This window comes from Choloepus didactylus, chromosome 10 (assembly GCF_015220235.1).
Source record: "Choloepus didactylus isolate mChoDid1 chromosome 10, mChoDid1.pri, whole genome shotgun sequence".
NCBI classification, from domain to species: Eukaryota; Metazoa; Chordata; class Mammalia; order Pilosa; family Megalonychidae; genus Choloepus; species Choloepus didactylus.
In genome coordinates, this window is record NC_051316.1 from 118,887,924 (window position 1) to 118,911,276 (window position 23,353).

The 23,353-nt window shown below is 37.6% G+C and overlaps 2 protein-coding genes and 1 pseudogene across 2 annotated transcripts; all 3 read right to left on the bottom strand.

The window, feature by feature from the left end:
* Positions 1–4,887: 4,887 nt before the first annotated feature.
* On the bottom strand, positions 4,888–5,850 carry LOC119545360 (olfactory receptor 13C7-like). Its single transcript, XM_037850838.1, has one exon. It carries the CDS (start codon positions 5,848–5,850, stop codon positions 4,888–4,890), a length of 963 nt encoding a protein of 320 aa, XP_037706766.1.
* Positions 5,851–12,234: 6,384 nt separating this feature from the next.
* Positions 12,235–17,135, bottom strand: LOC119545361 (annotated as a pseudogene).
* A 4,790-nt stretch (positions 17,136–21,925) lies between these two features.
* On the bottom strand, positions 21,926–22,888 carry LOC119504923 (olfactory receptor 13C7-like). Its single transcript, XM_037797554.1, has one exon. The coding sequence runs from the start codon at positions 22,886–22,888 to the stop codon at positions 21,926–21,928; it is 963 nt and encodes a 320-aa protein (XP_037653482.1).
* Positions 22,889–23,353: the final 465 nt, after the last annotated feature.

A 23,353-nucleotide genomic window follows, 5' to 3' on the forward strand; every position in this document is an offset into this window, starting at 1 on the left:
GATATCCAGCTTATTTTAAAAATGCCTATCTGTAGATGAGTGATTCATTCTCATTCACTACATATGACAACCTGACAGGTAGGATGTTGCAGATCAATTTAGAAGGGACTGACCAATCTAGAAATATTTGTCTTTTGCAGCTCCCATGCATTTTCTCTAATAAGAGCAGGAACATATACAGATACAAAACAATCTAACTATGCTATTTACAATGATTAGATGTGCCCTTCTGCAAATTAAGGAAAAGGAGCTAATTATTCTCTACTGTTCCTTATCCATTGTCTCAGCTTGAGTCTCTTCAACTCAAGAGTAGTATGGCTGCAAATAAGACTGGACAAACAGACCCTCCCTCAGACTTGTCATTCTCCTGTGGAGCTTTTTTCCAAATAACATTATAGAAATTTATGGAAATGTGGTTCTCTTCTAAGAATGACAATGATGAAGCCAAGCAGGATTTTGAGATGTTTAATTTTGTGAAAGTGGATGGAAACCTTAATCCTGAATTCATGAATTCATCCTATCAGATACATCTAATAAGTACTAGATGTTTACTCATGCACTTATTTTGCTCATCCCTGCTGCCCTCTTATTAAATAGAGTCCCTAAGCCTTGTTCTAATTCATGATATCCTTTCAACATGCTGTTCTGTTATGCTCTTCACCTACAATGTCTTTTGCCTAGTTCTCCACTTGGAAAAATCTTACTTATCCTTCAAACCCAGGTAAAACGTGCATGAACTACACCTGGAAGGTGTTGTTATGAGATTTAACTGTTTTTAGTTTTATAATAGGTCTTGTCACAATTTATTATTTCTTATTTCAGCTTACTCCATTTCTGCCATTGGATGGGAAAGGTGAAAAGTCCATTGGTCTTCACATTTCCATTCTTTAGCATAATACATTGGTCTCTCATACCCTGGAGTTTGGGAATCTTTGTATAAAAAATGTCTTGTGATGTACAAAATGTCTTGTGAATGCTTTCCTCTGTCTGAAAGGTATCATAATCTCTCCCAATTAGTACATCAAATACAATTATATTTGGCAGCAAGCACAAATTCACTTTTTCTATTTAATAGGAGTATATCTTTTATTTTCTCCTTCAATTATTTTATCTTTTCATTCAGCTTAGCATAAAAAATGCATCTCTTCACTGGTATATCCTACAATCAGTCAAATTAGCCAATTGTTGATAAATCAAGCAACCAAACAATAAGCACTTACTTATTGGACCCTATCATAAACATAAAAGCACTTACAGAACCCATGGACTATTTCTAGGGCTTAGTGGGACACAAAGAAATCAAGGATCTAGTCCTTGTTCTTGAGAAACTTATAAACCTATGAACAAAATCATAATTCAATTATCTTTTCCATTTTTCTAGTACTTTAAAGTTTTTAAACCTTTTAACACAAAGGTTTCATTAGATAATCACCTCATGTTGGCCAGGTGATCCATTCAAGTTGGATTTAATAGTAATGAAACTGATGATCAAAGAATAAATGAACTTGAAAATGGTCCAAGACCATATCACTTGAATCTAGATCTCCTACATCATGATACACTAATATACCTGTAAGCACATATGAAAATATGTAAAGCAATGTGAATACTGAATGGTTGATGGAAAAATACTGTAGAGTCTAGGGATTAATCAGTGAAATGAAAAATACACAGGAAGATCAAAGATTTTTCTGTTGTTCACACACTTGGTGATTTTTAAACTTAGAAAAATGGACAGAAACATAAGGAAAGAAGAAAGGAAGAAACTAGCATTCAGGAGACAAACATGGCCCCTGCATCACAGGAAATATTTAAACAATATCATTCTCAAATGACATAGAGAAAAATAGACATTAATGCATGATTAGAGGCACTTTACCTGAAGACCTAGGTGCTGGGAAGATTGTCCACTAAGGAAAAGGACTATAGAATTCAGAGATGAATATATTTAGTCAGGATCAATACATCGGAGCCAACACTGTGGAAGCCTGGAAGATTTTTTAAACCTGTGAAATGTTCCCATTCATAATACATTGCTATTTCATCTCTGCTTCATTTAGGTAGAGTAAAAATTTTAAGCCAAAAGAGTCAGGAAAGTTATTTGAGAAAACCAAGCCTATTCCACAACCATTCAGAAAGGGAATAGAAATTCCAAGATTTGTGATGGGTCAGGTTCATGTGTCAACTTGGCCAGGTGATGGTGCCCAGGTATCTGGTCAAGCAAGCACTGGCCTAACCATTACTGCAAAGACATTTGTGGCTGGTTAATAAACCAGAAGGCTGGTTTATTAAATCATCAGTCAATTGATTGTATCTGTGTATCTGTGGCTGATTACATCAATGAAGGGTGTGCCTTCCACAAGGAGAGAATTCAGTCAGCTGGATTTAATCCAATCAGTTGAAGACTCAGAAGAAGAGAGAGAACTTTCACTTCCTCTTAGTCAGCCAGCCTCTCCTGGGGAGTTCATCAAGGACCTTCATCAGAGTTGCCAACCTGCTGCCTGCCCTACAAAATTTGGACTTGTGCTCCCCACAGTGGCATGAGATACTTTCATAAAGTATCATATATACTCATATCTCCTGTTGGTTCTGTTTCCCTAGAGAACTGTAACTAATACAGGCAGGTACCCAGTACTCAGAAGCCTGGAGGAAAGAAGACAACGTAAAGTGCTAGAGGCTGATAAAGGAATGTGAAACAGCCCTAGGACCTTATCTGCAAGTGGTTTGCCACTTTTTCTCAGTGTGATCCTTCTAAAACAGTCTCTTTTCTATAACCCTTAAATGGCTTTTATTGACAACTGCAGCCATTTTAAAGCTTTTCATAGAAACAAAATACTTTTTTCCGAATAAAACATGTGTAACCCCAGTGCATGTAAAATAGACAAAAGGAGAGCCCTTGTCTTATAGCCAAATATCAGAGATCTCACTCCTTGGAATTTGCTCATCCTTGTGTAGCACTGGTGCACCTTCCTCCTGTGCATCAGGGAACACACCTCAAACCTGTAGAGTATTGAGTTCTTTTCTTAGGACCTGAAGACTCCAGAATTTGCCCTGAGCTGCCTTACCAGTTTTCTCCCCTGTCACTATACCAATGACACAAAACAGCTTCCAAACATTCTAAACACTCAGGGGAACTCCATATCTTGCCACATGATGGTTTCTGTCTGGAAAATTCTTCTGCACAGGACCACCAGGAGAACTGTTTTACCCAGCTCAGCCAAGCATAAGTAACTCTCTTTCTGGGATTTCTCCTTCAAGGACCCTCAGTGATTAACACATTCCCCCATAACAGCACTTAGCACAATGCATTGTAATCATGACCCACTTAAATCTAGACCTGGTTATTTTCAACTTACAGGCAGTCTTAGCATGGCAATACTGTGATAGGAACTGAATCCACACCTAAGAGTTTTAAAGAATATTGTGCTTCTTCACTGAAATAGTCAATAGACACTGAGGAAGGGCCAAAGAAAATCACCATCAAAACTTCCCCAAAATTCTATTTAACCGTTTCATACTATTCGCTAAATCTATTTTTGCAGGATCTGCTTAATATCATCTCTCTTTATCCTTAAAATCTCCAATATGCACTGGATTTCTTCCTTACTCTTCTATGTCCTCTTTCTCACGGTCTTCTTGTTTTCTTTCTTGGAGATGGTCCAAGCCCTTTCATATGACTATCAATTGAGCCCACTGTGCTCCTCCAATTCCTCCAGCTACTCTCTCTGCTCAGCTCAATAAAGGCTCAACATACAATGGATGCAAACAAGGGGTTCAGCTTAGAAAGTAGGGACAAAGAAATTATATAAATAAGAATTCTTTTACATTTGTGTTCAGTGTATATGTCAATCTGTATTCCACATGTCTGTGTGCTCCTTGACCATGTTTCGGATTTTGTTTTCATGTTGTTTACTTTATTGACAATGTCAATCATTACAAAAATGCCTAGGAAAAAATAGATAATTCATTAATACTGCTTGATAGAATAACTGAATAAAGAAACACTGACTAAATGAAAAAAATGGATATCTCATGTTCTACAGAAAATTCATTTAACTGAAAAATTCATAATTTACTGCACTCGAAACCCATATCACTATGTTTTCAGAAAATTGTGCAACCAATTATGCAACTTAAGAAAACAAGTAGTTTTATTGTCTCAATTGACAGTAACATTGGTTTGAACCCAAAGATGCCATTGCTTCTCTATTGTAAATGAAGATGGCCCAAACTCACTGTCAGCAACATTTTTTCTGCAAAAAGTGTCACCTTACTTCAGTCATTTCTGAAACTTTTGACAGTTTGCAGACAAAAATCAACCAATCCTAGGGAAACAACTTCATTTTTCTACCTTTTGTTCCTCTAAAACATACATACAGGTATCTCATACCCAAAAATAATCCCCCCTTTCCCACTATATGATCAAAAATAGCCACATTATGAAACATCTAATGTTGACTTCACATATGTGTAGCCCTCTGACACTTAATTAGGAACTTTCTACTTGACCTTTCTAAGAAAGCCATGAGACTAGAAAACTGATGTATGTGCATATAGGATAAGAAGGTAAGTGAGAAAAAATGATATTATCATTTACATAAGATGATAAAACTCTTCATTACACAGTTAAACTATTCTGGTACCTGTGAGAAGGTGGATGGTTTGGAAGATAATCCTTTCAGCCATGAGTTTCTGTCCCTCTTCTTAATCCAGAACTGAAGGAAAAAGGAATGTTCTCAACTTTCCTACAACATTTATACCAATGAGAAAAACAAGAATTTCAAATTAAATTTGTCGCTAATGCATATATTCCATTTGGAAACATGGGAAGCCCAGGGAAGATGTAGACCTGAACTCACAGTAAAACAACTGACAATAAAAGAGCATTTAATCTCCCTTAAAGGAGTGTTTCCTACACAGCATATTCCTCACAGCAGCTTTAACATCTTTGTTCCTCAAACTGTAGATGAGAGGATTGAGCATGGGAGTCACCACTCCATAAAAGAGGGAGATGATTTTGTCAGTGACTTCTTCCTTCTCTGCACTAGAAGAATCTTTAGCCTTGGGCTTTGCGTACATGAAAAGGATGGTCCCATAGAATATAACTACCACTGTCAGGTGGGCTGAGCAGGTGGAAAAGGCTTTCTGCCTTCCCTCTGCAGAACGAATCTGCAGGATGGTGGAGAGAATGAAAACATAGGAAACAAAGATAAATAGTACTGGGACCACAAGAAAAATCATGTTAGCAACAATCATACTAATGACGTTGATGGAAATATCAGCGCAGGCCAGTTTTAAGACTGCTAGGATTTCACAAGTGAAATGATTAATGACATTATCCCCACAAAAAGGAAGTCGCATTGCAAGGGAGGTCTGAAGCATGGAATTGATGGACCCAGCAATCCAGGACCCAGCAGCCATGGGCACGTAGGAAGCCCTGCTCATGACGATGGGGTATCTCAGAGGATTGCAGATGGCCACATAGCGGTCGAACGCCATCATGCTGAGCAGCACACTCTCTGTGGCCCCCATCGCAAAGGACAGAAACATTTGCACTCCACACCCAGAGAAGGAAATGGTTTTCTTTGAAGTTAAGAAGCTGCTGAGAAACAGGGGAATAGACGAACTGGTGTAGCAAATGTCCAAGAATGATAAGTTACTGAGGAAAAAGTACATGGGGGTGTGCAAGTGGGAGTCGTAGACACTTACAATGATGATGACCCCATTTCCCAGCAGGATCACGAGGTACATGCACAGGACCAGTGCAAAGTAGATAGCCTCCAGCTCTGGGTGGCCAGACAGCCCCAGCAGGACAAACTCCGTCACAGATGATTGATTGGTCTTCTCCATTGTAAAGGTTTCTTTCAACAGTGAGAGTTCTGCAGAAGTGGGATACATGTGGATCTGTTCCAGCAATGTCTGTAAGAGATGTTGGCATCCTAAGGTGCTGTCCTTAGGGGTAATGTTGACTTATAAATGGATACACAGCACAAAAATATGATAGGATTCTCTAAGCAATGATAAGTTAGACTTTCAAACTTTTTGAAAGTGGATTTAGCTTTAAAATATGTCATTGTTAGAAAATAGATTCAGAACAGATGCAAGTGGGTTGCAATTATAATCTCATTGCATTGTGAACTGGAAATTATTTTGAATGCAAGGTCACCACATATTTTGATCAAACAATCCAGAAAAACAAACATATAAAATATTATTGATCAACAGAAGTTCAACAATTTTAAACACTGTATACATTAGTAACTAATTTTTGTCTCTATGATTAATTTGTCATCCATAAAAAAAATCATTGTTCTTCAGCATCCAAAGTGTGAATAGTCCTCAAAGAGGCATAGGAAACTCGTGCCTCAATGGTATATAAACCTATGCTTCTTAAGAAATGAGTTACCAGAAAAACAAACTGAAATGATGCATTTTGAGAAAAAATGAATTTGAGGTAGTTCCTTCTAGGAAAATGTATACCTGCAATATCACAAACTGTTAACTGCTGTCCTTAGGAATATTCATAAAATGAAAAAAGAAAAAAACATTTTTAGGGTAAATAATCCATCTTTGTCTCTTAAAGTACAGATTAGGAGGTGACACTAGGTGACCTTATGTCCTGACTGATATGCATAGTGTGAAACAGGTTGGCCTCAGGAGAACGCTAATGAAGGTCTCCATCTGGAGGCAAATCATAAATAGATGTATAAACAGAAATTTCAGTAACAGGGGATTTCCCATCTTTACATCTAGGCATAAGAAATTATATATCATCTTCTCCCTGCAAGTAAATCACTTCCTTCTGCTATAACACGTGCTCTGCTCTTCCTCCCCCCATCACACACTCAGAGATAGGCATGAGTCGAGGAGTAAGCCAAAAAAAGTTCTCAAGCACTAGAATTTTGCTTTGTTTGTAACCCAATTCACTAGACTATAGGACATTTATATATTAAAATGACAGAAACAGAAGCTCTATTTTTATTGCTATTCTCATAAATCCCATCAGAGTTTCAGTGAGGTAAATAAAAGAACTATCCCCATCCTGGTTCTCTCTATAAACAAGTTGCTGCAATTGCTATTACAAAAACCAGTTTATTAGTGGCAGAATAGAAACAACTCTTACTAAAATAGAACTCAGGCCTCTTCCCAGTGTCTTCACTGTAAAAGGATCCTTTAAAGGACCAGCCAGTTGAGCACCAAAGCAACTTAAAATCTTTGCTGCTTTGAGGATGCTTCTAATCCCCAAAGCAATTTCAAGTTCATGATGTGCATTGGAATTTGGAAACTTTCTGGTACTTCTGGGATGAAGTCCCTCAGAAGCAATTAGAACTAAGTTGCTAACAATTTAAATTAAATGTATCTCAAAAAAAAAAACAGCAATAATCTTCTAGATTAAACCCTGTGGTTTACATGCTACCCATGTAAAAATGGTTGAGACACAGAAATTAGAATTGACTATGTCTAACGGAGAGATGTTACAGTGATCTGTGACACTTGGGTGAAAATGATCCTTTATTCTTAATATATGACCTGCTAATCACCTTTATTTTGACCACTAAATCCTTGAGTCCCAGAGCCCATAAGCTTCATTCAAGTGGTCACATCGGCTCTCAAATAGCTAGAACCACGTGGACAAACATTTTGACTTTGCTCACTGATGCTCTCTCTTCTACTCACACACATACCACAACCTTATTCAGCCATGTCCTGAAGTCAGCCCAAGTAGACATGCCTCAGCACTGGGAAGACCACATCAAAAATTTCCATGAGTGAGCAAAATGCAACATTACTGATGAACCAGAAAGAACTGCAACTTGAAGTAGATAATTATTATGGCACTTGCCATAGCTCTTTTGAAATTGTGAAGAATTCAATTACTTTATGCAGATGTACAAAACACACCTCCAGCATGGGAACAAGTGGAATCATGGTCTATAGTACTGAAAAGAAGGAAATAGAAAAGGACAGTGTTATTTCTCTTAAGTTGACACCATTTAAAAGAGTCATTGTGGGTTGGTGTGCTGAGCCCTCTATCTTGGGACTTGGCCTTACTAAGCTCCTTGCTACAAAGGAGAGGCTAAACCTGCTTATAATTGTGCCTAAGAATCTCCCCCGAGTGCCTCTTTGTTGCTCAGATGTGGCCCTCTCTCTCTTTAACTAAGCCAGCTTGGCTGGTGAAATCACTGCCCTCCCCCTTATGTGGGTCCTGACTCCCAGGGGTGTGAATCTCCCTGGCAATGTAGGATATGATTCCCAGGGATGAATCTGGACCCAGCATAGTGGGATTGAGAACATCTTCTTGACCAAAAGGGAGATGCAGAAGGAAATGAAATAAAATTTCACTGGCTGAAAGATTTCAAATGAAGTCGAGAGGTCACTCTGGTGGACATTCTTATGCACTATATAAATAACCCTTTTTAGGATTTAATGTATTGGAATAGCTAGAAGTAAATACCTGCAACTATCAAACTCCAATCCAGTAGCTCCGACTCTTGAAAACGATTGTATAACAAAGTAGCTTACAATGGGTGACAGTGTGATTGTGAAAAACTTGTGGATTGCACTCCCTTTATCCAGTGTATGGATGGATGAGTAGAAAAGTGGGGACAAAAACTAAATGAAAAATAGTGTGGGATGGGGAGCATGATTTGGGATTTTTTTTTTTCTTTACTTTTATTTCTTATTCTTACTCCTTCTGGTGTAAGGAAAATGTTCAAAAATGGATTGGGGAGATGGATGCACAATTATATGATGGTGCTGTGAACAGTTGATTATACACCATGGATGATTTTATGGTAGGTGAATACATCTCAATTAAATTGAATTGAATTAGGAAAAAAGAGTCATTGAGCAACAAATGCAATATAATCCTGAAGAATCGAAAAGATAGATTTGCTGTGATACATCTTTAACAAATCAAATATAAAGAGGAATACTCAGAGTTGCTAACTTTACACAAATACATGTTCAGTGTACCAGCTTGTAATGCTAATTTTCCTCATATTCTCTGATTAATGAAGATTCAATGAACAAAAGCATCAAATAAGTTGGATGTCACCATGTAGAGGCTTTGTTACAGTGTAAATGGAAAATACACTGTAACTGCAAGACATTTCATGAATTCTTCAAAACAAAGAAATGATAGCCAAATTCTAGAGAAGAATAATTAAAGGAGGAATACATTGTAGACATTTACAATTTTTTCCAGATAAGCAGCAACTAAGTTTTCATATAAGTATTTCTCAGGCAATATTTTTTTTTCTAAGTCAATGTACATATGCATAGACATTTTGAAAAATTCAAATGTAACTGGGAATCATGTGTTTTAACTTGCTATATATGGCAACCCTAATTTCCAGTGACCAGGACTCATGTGGAATCCAGTCCAAGTCTGGATCCTCCTGCCTGGTAGAACTTGCTAGGTTTGGCCACTCCCAACTTTGGAGGGGATATAAGTCCCTGGAAAGGGCCCTGCTTGCCCAGTTCTATGGCAGCACTGCTCATGATAATACTGTGGAATGGAATTATTTTCAGGAATTTCAAATAAGGCACAGAATAAGGATATCAAGCATATTTCCCAAAGTCACTCTGGTGGATACAAGGATTATAACAATATCTGTTGTCTCAAAGGCATCACCCACCACATAAACCTCACCTACAGCTACAATCCTCCAACTATTCCCGGGACAATGACTGTAAGGAGAAGCAATTAAGATGAACCGACACGGCCTCATGATCAAGGTCTGTTCTTCAACATTCCCAAGCACTAGCATTACTCGTACTTTCTCCCTTTCTGATTTCATTCAATTCAGTCAACATTAATTGAGGTCTCCCTTGTTCCAGGAACTTCTTCCCCAGGCCCCATGAATTACTTAATCCCCTTTCCTGATACTACAACCCATTATGAGAACGACAAGCCAATGCCAAGGCTCTTTATGTCTGAGGACAACACACACAGTGCAAACCACCCCTTCATATGCCAAGCAAATTTTTCTGGATTGTCCATTCACCCTGCCCTCTTGCTGGGCCACACTTCCATCCACAGTTTTCTTTTTAGGGGCTGGCACATGATGCTTGAGTTCCTCTCCCTCTCTAGCATATGGCCTTTGAATGCTATCTTCTTACACCATTGCTTTGAAGATGGCATATGTATTCCTTTCTGTATGTATGCAAAGACAAACTAATGCAAATGAACAACAAATACTTTACCATTCAAGCTTCTACTTTCTATAAAATAATCCACTCCCTTCAAACATTTATCTGAATTAATAAGCTTAGAGTATTTAGTTTCAGCCCTTTGGACTTAGATAAGGGTAATGTATTCTTAACATGTTCACTAAACAGACCCTCAACATCAGGTAGCTCCTCAGACTAAAGTTAACAAAATTTTAATATTAGCTATAAAGCAGCTACACCATGTTAAGTATATTCACTCTTTTCATCATTAGGGCCTCTCTCAAACCCTCATTATCATTCTCTCTGTTGCTTATCACTTGCAAGCTTCTCTAACAGATGGGTTTTGTACCTTGCTGGAAAGAATCTAGCAAGACAGAAGAGTGGAGAATAGAGGGCTAATAAAAGGAAGCCAGCAAGTGAAGACAATTAGTTCTAGATACAAGGGAAGGCATAAGGACATAAGTTGCAATCATTTAAATAGAATTAACATGAGACATTACAAAACCCAAGCAGTGGAAACATAAGAGATATGATCAAAAAAAAAACAAAAAAAAAAAAAAACAAAAAACTACAGACTTTAATGTTGTTGAGATGGCAAGAGATGGAGGCAAAAATAACAGGACAATCTAACTTAACTTAGGTTAAAAGAGAGGCCTCAGGACTACAGCTGTTCCTGCCTTAGTTTTTTTTAATTCAGTTGTATTGAAATATATTCACATACCTTACAATCATCCATGGTATACAATTAACTGTTCACAGTACCATCATATAGTTATGCACTCATCACCACAATCTATTTCTGAACATTTTCCTTACATCAGAAAGAATCAGAATAAGAATAAAAAATAAAAGTAAAAAAAGAACACCCAAACCATCTCCCCATCCCACCCTATTTGTCATTTAGTTTTTATCCTCATTTTTCTACTCACCCATCCATACAGTAGATAAAGGAAGTGTGATCCACAAGGTCTTCACAATCACACTGTCACCCCTTGTAATCTACATTATCATATAATCATCTTCAGGAGTCCAGACTACTGGGTTGGAGTTTGGTAGTTTCAGGTATTTATTTCTAGCTATTCCAATACATTAGAACTAAGAGGTGTTATCTATATAGTGCATAAGAATGTCCACCAGAGTGACCTCTCAACTCCATTTGAAATCTCTCAGCCACTGAAACTATTTCATCTCATTTTGCATCCCCCTTTTGGTCAAGAAGATATTCTCAATCCCACCGTGCCAGGTCCAGATTCATCCCTGGGAATCATATCCTGCATTGCCAGGGAGATTTACACCCCTGGGAGTCGGGTCCCATGTAGGGGGGAGGGCAGTGAGTTCACCTGCTGAGGTGGCTCAGTTAGAGAGAGAGAGGGCCACATCTGAGCAACAAAGAGGTACTCGGGGAGAATCTTACCTGCCTTGGTTTTAATCTAATTACTCATTTATTAACAATTTATTATAAAATGCATATTTCCAGCTTTGGGAGACAACAAACTAGCATAAGCTTCTGACTCCTTCCCCACTCAAACAGGGAAATAACAGAATTTGTATCAGTTTATAAAGTGGAATGGAACTGGAAGAACCTCGAGAGGACCAGGGTAACACTGACAATAAGTAGATTGAGGGAGTAGTTCTGAGTTGGGTTCTTCCTTCTCTACCACATTGCCATGGGGAAGTTATGCTTCAATCTCTTCCAGCCCCTCCACTGCTCCAAGCTCAGGTAAACAAGGTAACATCAGAGGGTTGTAGAACTAAGAAGAGGTGAAGAGTAAATAATGACATGTGCAACAGAACAGCCAGTCTAGAGTGTTTCCCCCTCCTGATAATTTCTCACTGCAAAAGCAAGGGTGATTTTACCAAAGTTTGTCCATTATATTGATCATATCAAAGACCAAGATTTTGGTTTCATTGATTTTCTCTATTATTTTTCCATTTTCAATTTCATTGCTTTTTGTCCTTATCTTTATTATTTCCTTCCTATTGCTGGTTTGGAGCTTATTTTGTTCTTTTTGTGTTTTATAAGGTGGGAGCTTAGATGATCGATGTGAGACTTTTTATCTATTCTATATATAACCATTTATTGCTATAAATTGTTTATATGATAGTAATTATATTTATATTTATATTTAATGCAATTGTTCATTTGTTATTCATATGCGATTCATATTTTGGGATATAGTATTCATATGCTGATTCATTATTCATATGTTGGGACCATTTTCTTTTGGCTTTCTGTTTGATCCCTCTGCTTTATGTCTCTCTGTGCTTTTTTCCCTGGCTTCTGTGGTAACTGGAATTTTTTAAATAATTTTTTTGAAATAACAATGGTTTGGGGGGATATATTACTTTCTATAGATTATTTAGTGTTCACAAAGTGTAGATTACATATGCACATATTTTATCAGAGTATCTTAACATGCCTTTTTGAATCTTCTCCTCTGTCATTTCAAAAACAGCACAACCCAGTTTCCAATCATTCTAAACTCTCAGTGGAATCTTTATCTTGCCACAAGCTGTTACCTATACCTGAAAAGTTATTCTACATTAAGAACTATTATATTTTATTCCCAGCCAAGCCTAGGAGAAGTAACTCTTTTTCTAGATGTGATTCCTCCATCTAGGAATCCACAGTAATTTACACATTCCCTGTAATAGCACTTAACACACTGCACTGTCATTGTGACCCCCTTAAGTCTGCCCCTGGTTACTCTCATTTTACGGCCATTCTCATGATGGCAATACTGCAAAAGGAAGTGAATCCACTGCCAAAAGTAGTAAAGAATATTATGCAGCTTTACTTTTATTTTCAAGACACTGGAAAGCTCCAGAGAACACCACTGTCAACTCTATAAAATATCTATTCAGCCATTTCTTTCCTTTACCATTTCCAGTTTGGCACTGTCTGTTCAATATCAACCCTCACATTCTTCAAGATCTCCAACACCCAGTGGCTTTATTCCTCCTTCATCTGTCCCCCCTTTCTCACTGTCACCTTTTATTTCTTTCTTAGAGATGGTCTAAGCCCTTTTATATGAAGATCAAATTAGCCTAATTCAGCTTCATAGAGGCCCAACATGTTATGATTGAAAAGAGTCCAAATTAGAAGGCATGGGAGAGGAAATGTGCATGAGTAAATATTACTACTTTCCCATTTTATGTCCAGTCTGTTCTTTACAAAACCGTGTCTTCCTTGACCATGTTTTGGCTTTCATTTTCGTGTTGTGTATTTTATTGACATTACCAATCATTAGCACAAAGCCTTGCACAGACAGGCAGTCAGCAAATAAAGGGTGATTGAATAATGGAATGAATGAGTGAATGTCAGAAAGTGTGAATGGAAAGTTCATTTCCTGCAGGAAATTCATGTAACTAAAACAAATGCATAATTTATTGCAATTGACAACCACAACACAATCTGCTCAGAGAATTGTGCAACCCAGTGCTTCAGAAGCTAAATAAAAATTTTCTTTTAAAAAAACTCAATGGTAGCAGTAGTTTTCATTTAAAGACTTCATTGCTCATCTTCTGAAACCCAAACTGGAAATTGGCCCCTTCAGCTAAGGGGAAAACCTCATTAGACACCTCTCAGTAAACGTGTTTGCCAGATATATCAGCCCCAGGTAATATAACTTCAATTTTCTACAACTTGTCCCTTCATGGCATAATCACAGGTCAGGCACATAATACCCTAAAATGTGCCCCCTTGCATCTACATGATCAAAGACAACCCCATTATGAGTCATCTAATTTTGAGTGTATATGCCTGCAGCACTCCAAACCTTAACAAAGAACTTTCTACTTGACGTTCCTAAGAATGCTGTGTGTTGAGAAAAATGATTCCATAGAGGATAAGGGGTTAAGTGAGTACAAAAGTTTTCCTTTCATATAAGTTTACAGAACTCTACATCCCACAGTTAAAATAAATTCAGGTATACTTGAGAAGTTGATGGTCCGGAAGTGAATCCGTTTACCCATAAACTTCTGTCATTATTTTCCATAATCCAGACATGAAGGGAAAGGTATGAACACAATTTCTCTTCCACGTTTGGGAGAAAAAATACAGGGGAAAAAACTTCAGAATTAATTGTTCCACTGACACTTCTATCTCTTTCAGAAACCCCAAGGGATAGATGGCTCTGCAGTTAGAGTAAAGAATTTTTTTAAAAAACAGTATTCATATTCCTTAAGAGGATTGTTTCCCACACAGCATATTCCTCACAGCTGCTCTAACATCTTTGTTCCTCAAACTGTAGATGAGAGGATTGAGCATGGGGGTCACTACTCCATATAAGAGGGAGATGATTTTGTCAGTGACTTCTTCCTTGTCTGCACCAGAAGAATCTTTAGCCTTGGGCTTTGCCTACATGAAAAGGATGGTCCCATAGAATATAACTACCACTGTCAGGTGGGCTGAGCAGGTGGAAAAGGCTTTCTGCCTTCCCTCTGCAGAACGAATCTGCAGGATTGTGGAGAGAATGAAAACATAGGAAACAAAAATTAATAGTACCTGGACCATAAGAAAAATCATACTAGCCACAAACATGCAAATAACATTGATGAAAATATCAGCACAGGCCAGTTTTAAGACGGCCAGGATTTCACAAGTGAAATGATTAATGACATTATCCCCACAAAAAGGAAGTCACATTGCAAGGGAGGTCTGCACCGCAGAGTCGACACCCCCAGCAATCCAGGACCCAGCAGCCATGGGCACGTAGGAAGCCCTGCTCATGATGATGGGGTATCTCAGAGGGTTGCAGATGGCCACATAGCGGTCGAACGCCATCATGCAGAGCAGCACACACTCCGTGGCCCCCATCGCAAAGGACAGAAACATTTGCACTCCACACCCAGAGAAGGAAATGGCTTTCTTTGAAGTTAAGAAGCTGCTGAGAAACAGGGGGATAGACGAACTGGTGTAGCAAATGTCCAAGAATGATAAGTTACTGAGGAAAAAGTACATGGGGGTGTGCAGGTGGGAGTCGTAGACACTTACGATGATGATGATCCCTTTTCCCAGCAGGATCATGAGGTACATGCCCAGAACCAGCACAAAGTAGATGGCCTCCAGCCCTGGGTGGCAGACAGCCCCAGCAGGACAAACTCCGTCACTGATGACTGATTGTCTTCTCCATCGTAAAGGTTTCTTTCAACAGTGAGAGTTTGTAGACATGGGATACATGTGGATCTGTTCCCGCAGTGTCTGTAAGAGATGTTGGCATCCTAAGGGGCTATCCTTAGGGATAATGTTGACTTATAAATGGATACACAGCACAAAAATATGACAGGATCCTCTAAGAAATGATCAATTAAACTTTCAAACATTTGAATGTGGATTTAGCTTTAAAATATGTCATTTTTAGAAAATAGATCCAGAATACATGCAACTAGGTTGCAATTGAAATCCTTTCGCACTGTGAATTTGAAATTTTATGAATGCAATGTTCACCATATATTATGATGAAACAATTCAGAACAAATCCAAAATATATAAAATATTATTGAATAACAGAGGTTCAACAATTTTAAGCACTGTATATATCAGTAAACTAATTTTTGTCTCTGGCTAATTTATCATCCTTATCAAAAATCTTTGTTCTTCAAGATCCGAAGTGTGCTATGTCCCCAGATTGACATAGGAAACACCTGCCTCAGTTGTAATTTAATCCATGTTTCTTAACACTTGAGTAGCACAAAGAACAAACTAAAATGATGCATTTTGAGAAAAAAGGAATTGGAGTTATTTCTACCTTGTGGGTAAATGTATCCCTGCAATATCACAAGAGTATAAACTGCAGTCATAAGTAATATTTGTAAAAAGAAAAAAGAAAACATTTTCAGAGTAAATAATTCATCTTTTTCTCTTAAAGTACAGATTAGGAGGTGACTCTAGGTGACCTTATGTCCTGCCTGATACACATAGTGTGAAACAGGTTGGCCTCAGGAGAACACTAATGCAGGTCTCCATCTGGAGGAAAATCATAAATAAATGTATAAACAGAAATTTCAGCAACAAAGGATTTTCCACCTTTACCTTAAGCAAGAGCAATTATATATCTTCTTGACCCAGCAAAGAAATCACTTCCTTCTGCTATAAGAGGTGCTCTGCTGTTTCTCCCCCCCATCACACATTCAGAGACAGGCATGAGTTAATGAGTAAGCCAGAAAAAATTCTCAAGCACTAGAAATTTGCCATAATTGTTTGTATCTCCAATTCACAAGACTATAGAGCATTTATATGTTAAAATGCTGGAAACAGAAGTCCTCTGTTCATAACTAGTCTCATAAAATCCATCACAGTTTCAGTGAGGTAACTAAAGAACTATCCCCATCCTGGTTCTCTCTATAAACAAGTTGCTGCAATTGCTGTTATAAAAACCAGTTTATTAGTGGCAAAATAGAAACAACTCCTACTAAGATGGAAGTTGGGCCTCTTCCTAGTCTCTTCACTATAAAGGGGTCCTTTAAAGGACCAGACAATTGAGCACCAAACAACTTAAAATCTTTGCTGCTTTGAGGATGCTTCTAATTCCAAAAGCAATTTAAAGTTCATGATGTGGATTGGACAGAGTTTAGAAACTTTCTAGTACTTCTGGGATGAAATCCCTCAGAAACAATTAGAACTAAGTTGCTAACACAATTTAAATTAAATGTATCTCAAAAAATAGCAATAATCTTCCATATTACACCCCGTGGAAAGGGCAAATTTAGGAATGCTACCCGTGTAAAAATGGTCAAGACACAGAAATTAGAATTGAGTATATTGAATGGAGAGATGTTACAGTGATCTGTGACACTTGGGTGAAAATGATCCTTTATTCCTAATATACAACCTGCTAATCACCTTTATTTTGACCACTAAATCCTTGAGTCTCAGAGCCCATAAGCTTCAATTGGTCTCACTGGCCTCTCAAACAGCTAGAGCCACACGGACAAACATTTTGATTTTGCTCACTCATGCTCTCTCTTCTACTCACACACATACCACAACCTTATTCAACCATGTCCTGACATCATGCCCAAATTGACATGCCTCAACACTGGGAAGAACACATCAAAAATTTCCATTAGTGAGCAAAATGCAACATTACTGATGAACAAGAAAGAACTGCAACTTAAAATAGATAATTATTATGGCACTTGCCATGCTATCTTTTGAAATTGAGAAAAATTCAATTATTTTATACAGAAGTACAAAATATACCTCCAGCATGGGAACAATTGGAATTATCATGCATAGTATTAAAAAGAAGGGAATAAAAATGACAGTGTTCTTTTTTTGTAAATTGACATCATTTTAAAGAATCATTGAACAACTAGTGCAATATAAACTGGAAGAATGGAAAAGATAGTTTTGCCATGATAGATGGTACTATGTGCTTCAACAAATCAAATATGAAGAGGAATTCTCAGAGTTGCTAACTTTACACAAATACATGTTCAGTGTACCAGCTTATAACGCTAATATTGATCATGTTTTCTGATTGATGAAGATTAGATGAACAAAGGAATCAAATAAGTTGATTTGACCCTGTAGAAGCTTTGTTGCAATGTAAATGGAAAATACACTGTAACTGCAAGACATGTGATAAATTCTTCAAAACAAAGAAATGATAGAGAGCCAAATCCTAAAGAAAAATACAGAAGGAGAAATACAATGTAGGCATTTATAATTTGTTTCAGAAAAACAGCAACTAAATTTTCATGTAAAGATTTCTCAGGCAATATTTTTCTTCTAAGTCAATATACATATTCATAGGCATTTAGAAATAATTCAAATGTAACTGGGAATCATGTATTTTTACTTGCTAAATATGACAACCCTAATTTCTCAAAATTAGGACTCACATGGAATCCAGTCCAAGTCTGGGTCACTTGCCAATTTTGGCCACTCCCAGCACTAGAGGGGATATAAGTCCCTGGAAATGGCCCTGCTTGCCCAGATCTATGGGACAGAATTGTTTTCAGAAATTTCAAATAAGGAACAGAATAAGGATATCAAGCATATTTCCCAAAGTCACTCTGGTGGATACAAAGATTATAACAGCTCTTGTCTCAAAGGCGTCACCCACCACATAGACCTCACCTACAGCTACAACCCTCCAAGCATTTCCACAACAATGACTGTAAGAAAAAACAATTAAGATGAACCAACACGGCCTCATGATCAAGGTCTGTTCTTCCCAAGCACTAGTATTACTCTTACTTTCTCCCTTTCTGATTTCAGTCAATCCAGTAAACACTAATTTAGGTCTTCCTTGTTCCAGGAACAGCATCTTGCTTCTGCCCCAGGTCCCATGAATTACTTAATCCCCCTTCCCGGTACTACAACCACTTATGAGCCGATGCCAAGGTCTTAATATCTGAGATCAACACCCACGATGCAAACTACCTGTCTATTCTCCAAGCAGCTTGTTCTGCATTTTCCCTTTACACTGCTCTCCCTCATTCTGGGCCACACATCAATCCCTGCTTTTCTCTTGAGGGGCTGGCACATGCTGCTTGATTCTCTACCTGTGGGGTATTGCTCCATTTCTAGCATATGGCCTTTGAAATTAGCCCATTACTTGGAAGATGATGCATATATTCCTTTCTGTCTGTCCAAAAACAAACTAACGCAAATGTGTAGCAGATACTTTATCCGATGCAAGCATCTTCTTTTCCCTAAAGTAATTCACTCCAATCAAATATTGCCAACTTATTTCTGAATTGTAAATATAATTTTGATTTCATGATAAGCTTAGAATATTTAGTGTTAGCCTTTTGGACTTAGATAAGAGTAACATTTTCTTACATTTTCACAAGTGAGACATTCAACATCTTATAGCTCCTCGGGCTACAGTTAACAATATTATATTCACTCTTTTCATCATGAGGGTCTCTCTCATAACCCTCATTATTACTTATCACCAGTCAGTTCCTCTAACAGGTGGTTTTGTACCAGTGGGAAAGAACATAACAAAATGTAAGAGTAGCAGAATGGAGGGCTAGTAACAGGAAGTCAGCAAGTGAATAAAATGAGGTCATGATGCAAGGGAAGGAATAAGGACTTAAATTACAATCATTTAAATAGAATTAACATGAGATATTACAAAATCCAAGCAGTGGAAAGATAAGAAATGTGATCAAAAAACAAAACTTGCAGCTCTTTAATGTTGTTGAATAGCAAGAGATGGAGGCAAAAATAACACAGGACAATCTAACTTAACTTGATTCAAAGATAGGCCTCAGGACTAGGGTTGTTCCTTCCTTAATTAGTTTTAATTGAATTATTGATTTCTTAACAATTTATTATAAAATAATATATTTCCAGTTTCTGAAGATAACAAACTAGCACAAGCTTCTGACTCCTTCCCCACTCAAACAGGGAAATAACAGAAATTTGTATCAATTTATAAAATAGAATGGAACTAGAAGAACCTCAAGAGGACCAGTGTAAAACTGATAATAAATAGATTGAAGGAGTAGTTCTGAGTAGGGTTCTTCCTTCTCTACTGCATTGCCATGGGGAAGTTATGCTTCAATCTCTACCAAGTTTTTTATTTCATTTATTTTCTCTATTGTTTTTCTGTTTTCAATTTCATTGCTTTTTGTCCTTATCTTTATTTTTTCCTTCCTTCTGCTGGTTTTGAGCGGGAGCTAAGATGATTGATTTGAGACTTTTAATCTATTCTATATGTAACCATTTAGTGTTATAAATTATTCATATATTGAGACTTACACTTATATTTAATATAATTGTTCATATGTTATTCATATTTTTGGACATATTATTTATATGTTGGAACTTAATTCATATGTTGGGCCCTTTTTTTTTGGTTTTCTGTTTGTTCCCTCTTTTTCTGTTTCTCTCTGGGTAACTGGAAAATTGTTATATATTTTTTATATATTCTGGTGGCAGCTGGAAAATTCTTAGATATTTTCTTGATTTAGCAGTGGTGTCTTGGGGTATATCACTTTGTATAGATTATTTAGTGCTTACATAAGTATAGATTATATATAATATATTTTATCAGAGTATCTTAACATACCTTTTGAATTTTTTTCCCTGTCATTACAAAAACAACAAAACCCAGGTTCCAATCATTTTAATTCTCAGTGGCATCCTTATTCTTGTTACATGCTGTTACCTATGTCTGGAAAATTCTTCTGCACAAGAAATCTATGATATTTTATTCCCAGTCAAGCCTAGCAGAAGTATTCATTTCCCTAGATGTGATTCCTCCATCTGGGAATCCACAGTAATTTACACATTCCCCATAATAGCACTTAACACACTGCACTGTAATTGTGACCCCCTTAAGTCTGCCCCTGGTTTCTCTCAGTTTATAGCCATTCTCGGCATGGTGATACTGTAAAAGGAAGTGAATCCATTGCCAAAAGTATTAAAGAATATTATGAAGCTTTACTTTTATTTTCAAGAGACACTAAAAAGCTCCAGAGAACACCACTGTCAACTTTATAAAATATCTTTTCAGCATTTCTTTCCTTCACTATTTCCATTTTGGCACTATCTGTTCAATATCAACCCTCACATTCTTTAAAATCTCCAATATCCAGTGGCTTTATTCCTCATTCCTCTGTCCCCCTTTTCTCACTGTCACCTTGTATTTCTTTCTTAGAAATGACAAAGCCCTTTCATACGAAGATCAAATTAGATGGCATGGGAGAGGAGAAGGTGTGCATAAGTAAACGTTCCTACTTCCTACTTTATGTCCAGTCTGTTCTTTACAAGACCATCTTCTCCTTGACCATCTATTGGCTTTTATTTCACAATGTTTATTTTATCAGCATTACCAATCATTAATATAAAGCCTGGCACAAATAGGCAATCAGCAAATAAGGGTTGATTGAATAATGGAATGAATGAGTAAAGGTCAGAATGCATGAATGGAAAGTTCATATTCTATAGCAACTTAAAAAATGCATAATTTATTGCACTTGACACCCATAACATCATATTTGCAGAGAATTGTGCAACCAGCATTTCAGAAACAACAAAAAAAAATAGTGACTTTTTAAAAGAGTCAATAATAGCAATAGTTTTCATTCAAAGACTTCATTACTCATCCTCTGAAACAAAAGATGGCCCAGATATCCCTGTCTCTGGGATGGATGTTCAAAGCTCATCAGACATCTCTCAATAAATGTGCTTGCCAGATTGCAGGCACAAGGAAATCAGCCCTAGGTAATACAGCTTCATTTTTCTACCATTTGTCCCTTTATGGCATACTTCCAGGCCAGGTACATAACACCCTAAAGTTTCCCCTCTTTGCTTCTATATGATCAAAGAAAACCCCATTATAAATCATCTAATGTTGAAGCATATGCTGGTAGCACTGCAAACGTTAACACGGAACTTTCTACTTGACATTCCCAAGAACACTATGAGATGAGAAAAATGATGCCACAAAGGATAAGAGGCTAAGGGAGTACAATGTGTTCCTTTCATGTAAGTTTATAGAACTCTTCATTGCACAGTTACAATAAATTCAAGTACTCATGAGAAGGTAGATGGTCTGGGAGAGATTCCTTTTATCCAAAAATTTCTGTCCTTCTTTTCCCTAATAAAGTCTTGAAGAGAAAGGGTATGTTCTCAATTACTCTTCAACATTTAGGAGAACAAATAATGGGGAAAAAGAAAGAATTTCAGAATTGATGGTGCCGTCAACCCTTCTACCTCTTTTGGAAACCCCAAGTGACAACTGGCTTGGCATTCAGGGCAAAAAATTTTAAAAATCTATAGGATTCACATTCCCTCAGAGGAACATTTCTGACACAGCATATTCTTCACAGCTGCTTTAACATCTTTGTTCCTCAAACTGTAGATGAGAGGATTGACCATGGGGGTCACCACTCCATAAAAGAGGGAGATGATTTTGTCAGTGACTTCTTCCTTGTTCACACCAGAAGAATCTTTAGCCTTAGGATTTGCATACATGAAGAAGATGGTCCCATAGAATATAACTACCACTGTCAGGTGGGCTGAGCAGGTCGAGAAGGCTTTTTGCCTTCCTCCTGCAGAGGGAATCCTCAGGATGGTGGAGAGAATGAAAACATAGGAAACAAAAATTAATAGTACTGGGATCAGGAGAAAAATCACAGTTGTAAATCTCATAATAATAACATTGATGGAGATATCAGCACAGGCCAGTTTTAAGACGGCCAGGATTTCACAAGTGAAATGATTAATGACATTATCCCCACAAAAAGGAAGTCGCATTGCAAGGGAGGTCTGCAGCATGGAATTGATGGATCCAGCAATCCAGGACCCAGCAGCCATGGGCACGTAGGAAGCCCTGCTCATGACGATGGGGTATCTCAGAGGGTTGCAGATGGCCACATAGCGGTCGAACGCCATCATGCTGAGCAGCACACACTCCGTGGCCCCCATCGCAAAGGACAGAAACATTTGCACTCCACACCCAGAGAAGGAAATGGTTTTCTTTGAGGATAAGAAGCTGCTGAGAAACAGGGGAACAGAAGAACTGGTGTAGCAAATGTCCAAGAATGATAAGTTACTGAGGAAGAAGTACATGGAGGTGTGCAGGTGGGAGTCGTAGACACTTACAATGATGATGACCCCATTTCCCAGCAGGATCACGAGGTACATGCACAGAACCAGCACAAAGTAGATGGCTGCCAGCTCTGGGTGGCCAGACAGCCCCAGCAGGACAAACTCCGTCACTGATGACTGATTGGTCTTCTCCATCATAAAGGTTTCTTTCAACAGTGAGAGTTCTGTAGATGCGGGATACATGTGGATCTGTTCCTGCAGTGTCTGTAAGAGATGTTGGCATCCTAAGTGGCTGTCCTTAGTGGTAATGGGGACCTATAAGTGGACACACAGATAGCATTAAAACATGATAGGATTCTCTAAGTCATGATCAGTTAGACTTTCAAACCTCTTGAAAGTAGATTAAGTTTTAAAATATATGTCATTGATAGAGAAGCGATTCAGAACAGATGCAATTGGGTTGCAACTACAATCTCAGTACATTGGGAATTGGAAATTATTTTGAATGCAAGGCCACCATATATTTTTATCAAACAATCCTGAACAAATTTACATGTATACAATACTATTTACCAACAGAGGTTAACAATTTTAAGCACTGCATACATCTGTAAACTAATTTTTGTCTCTGTGACTTATTCATCATCCTTAACAAAAATC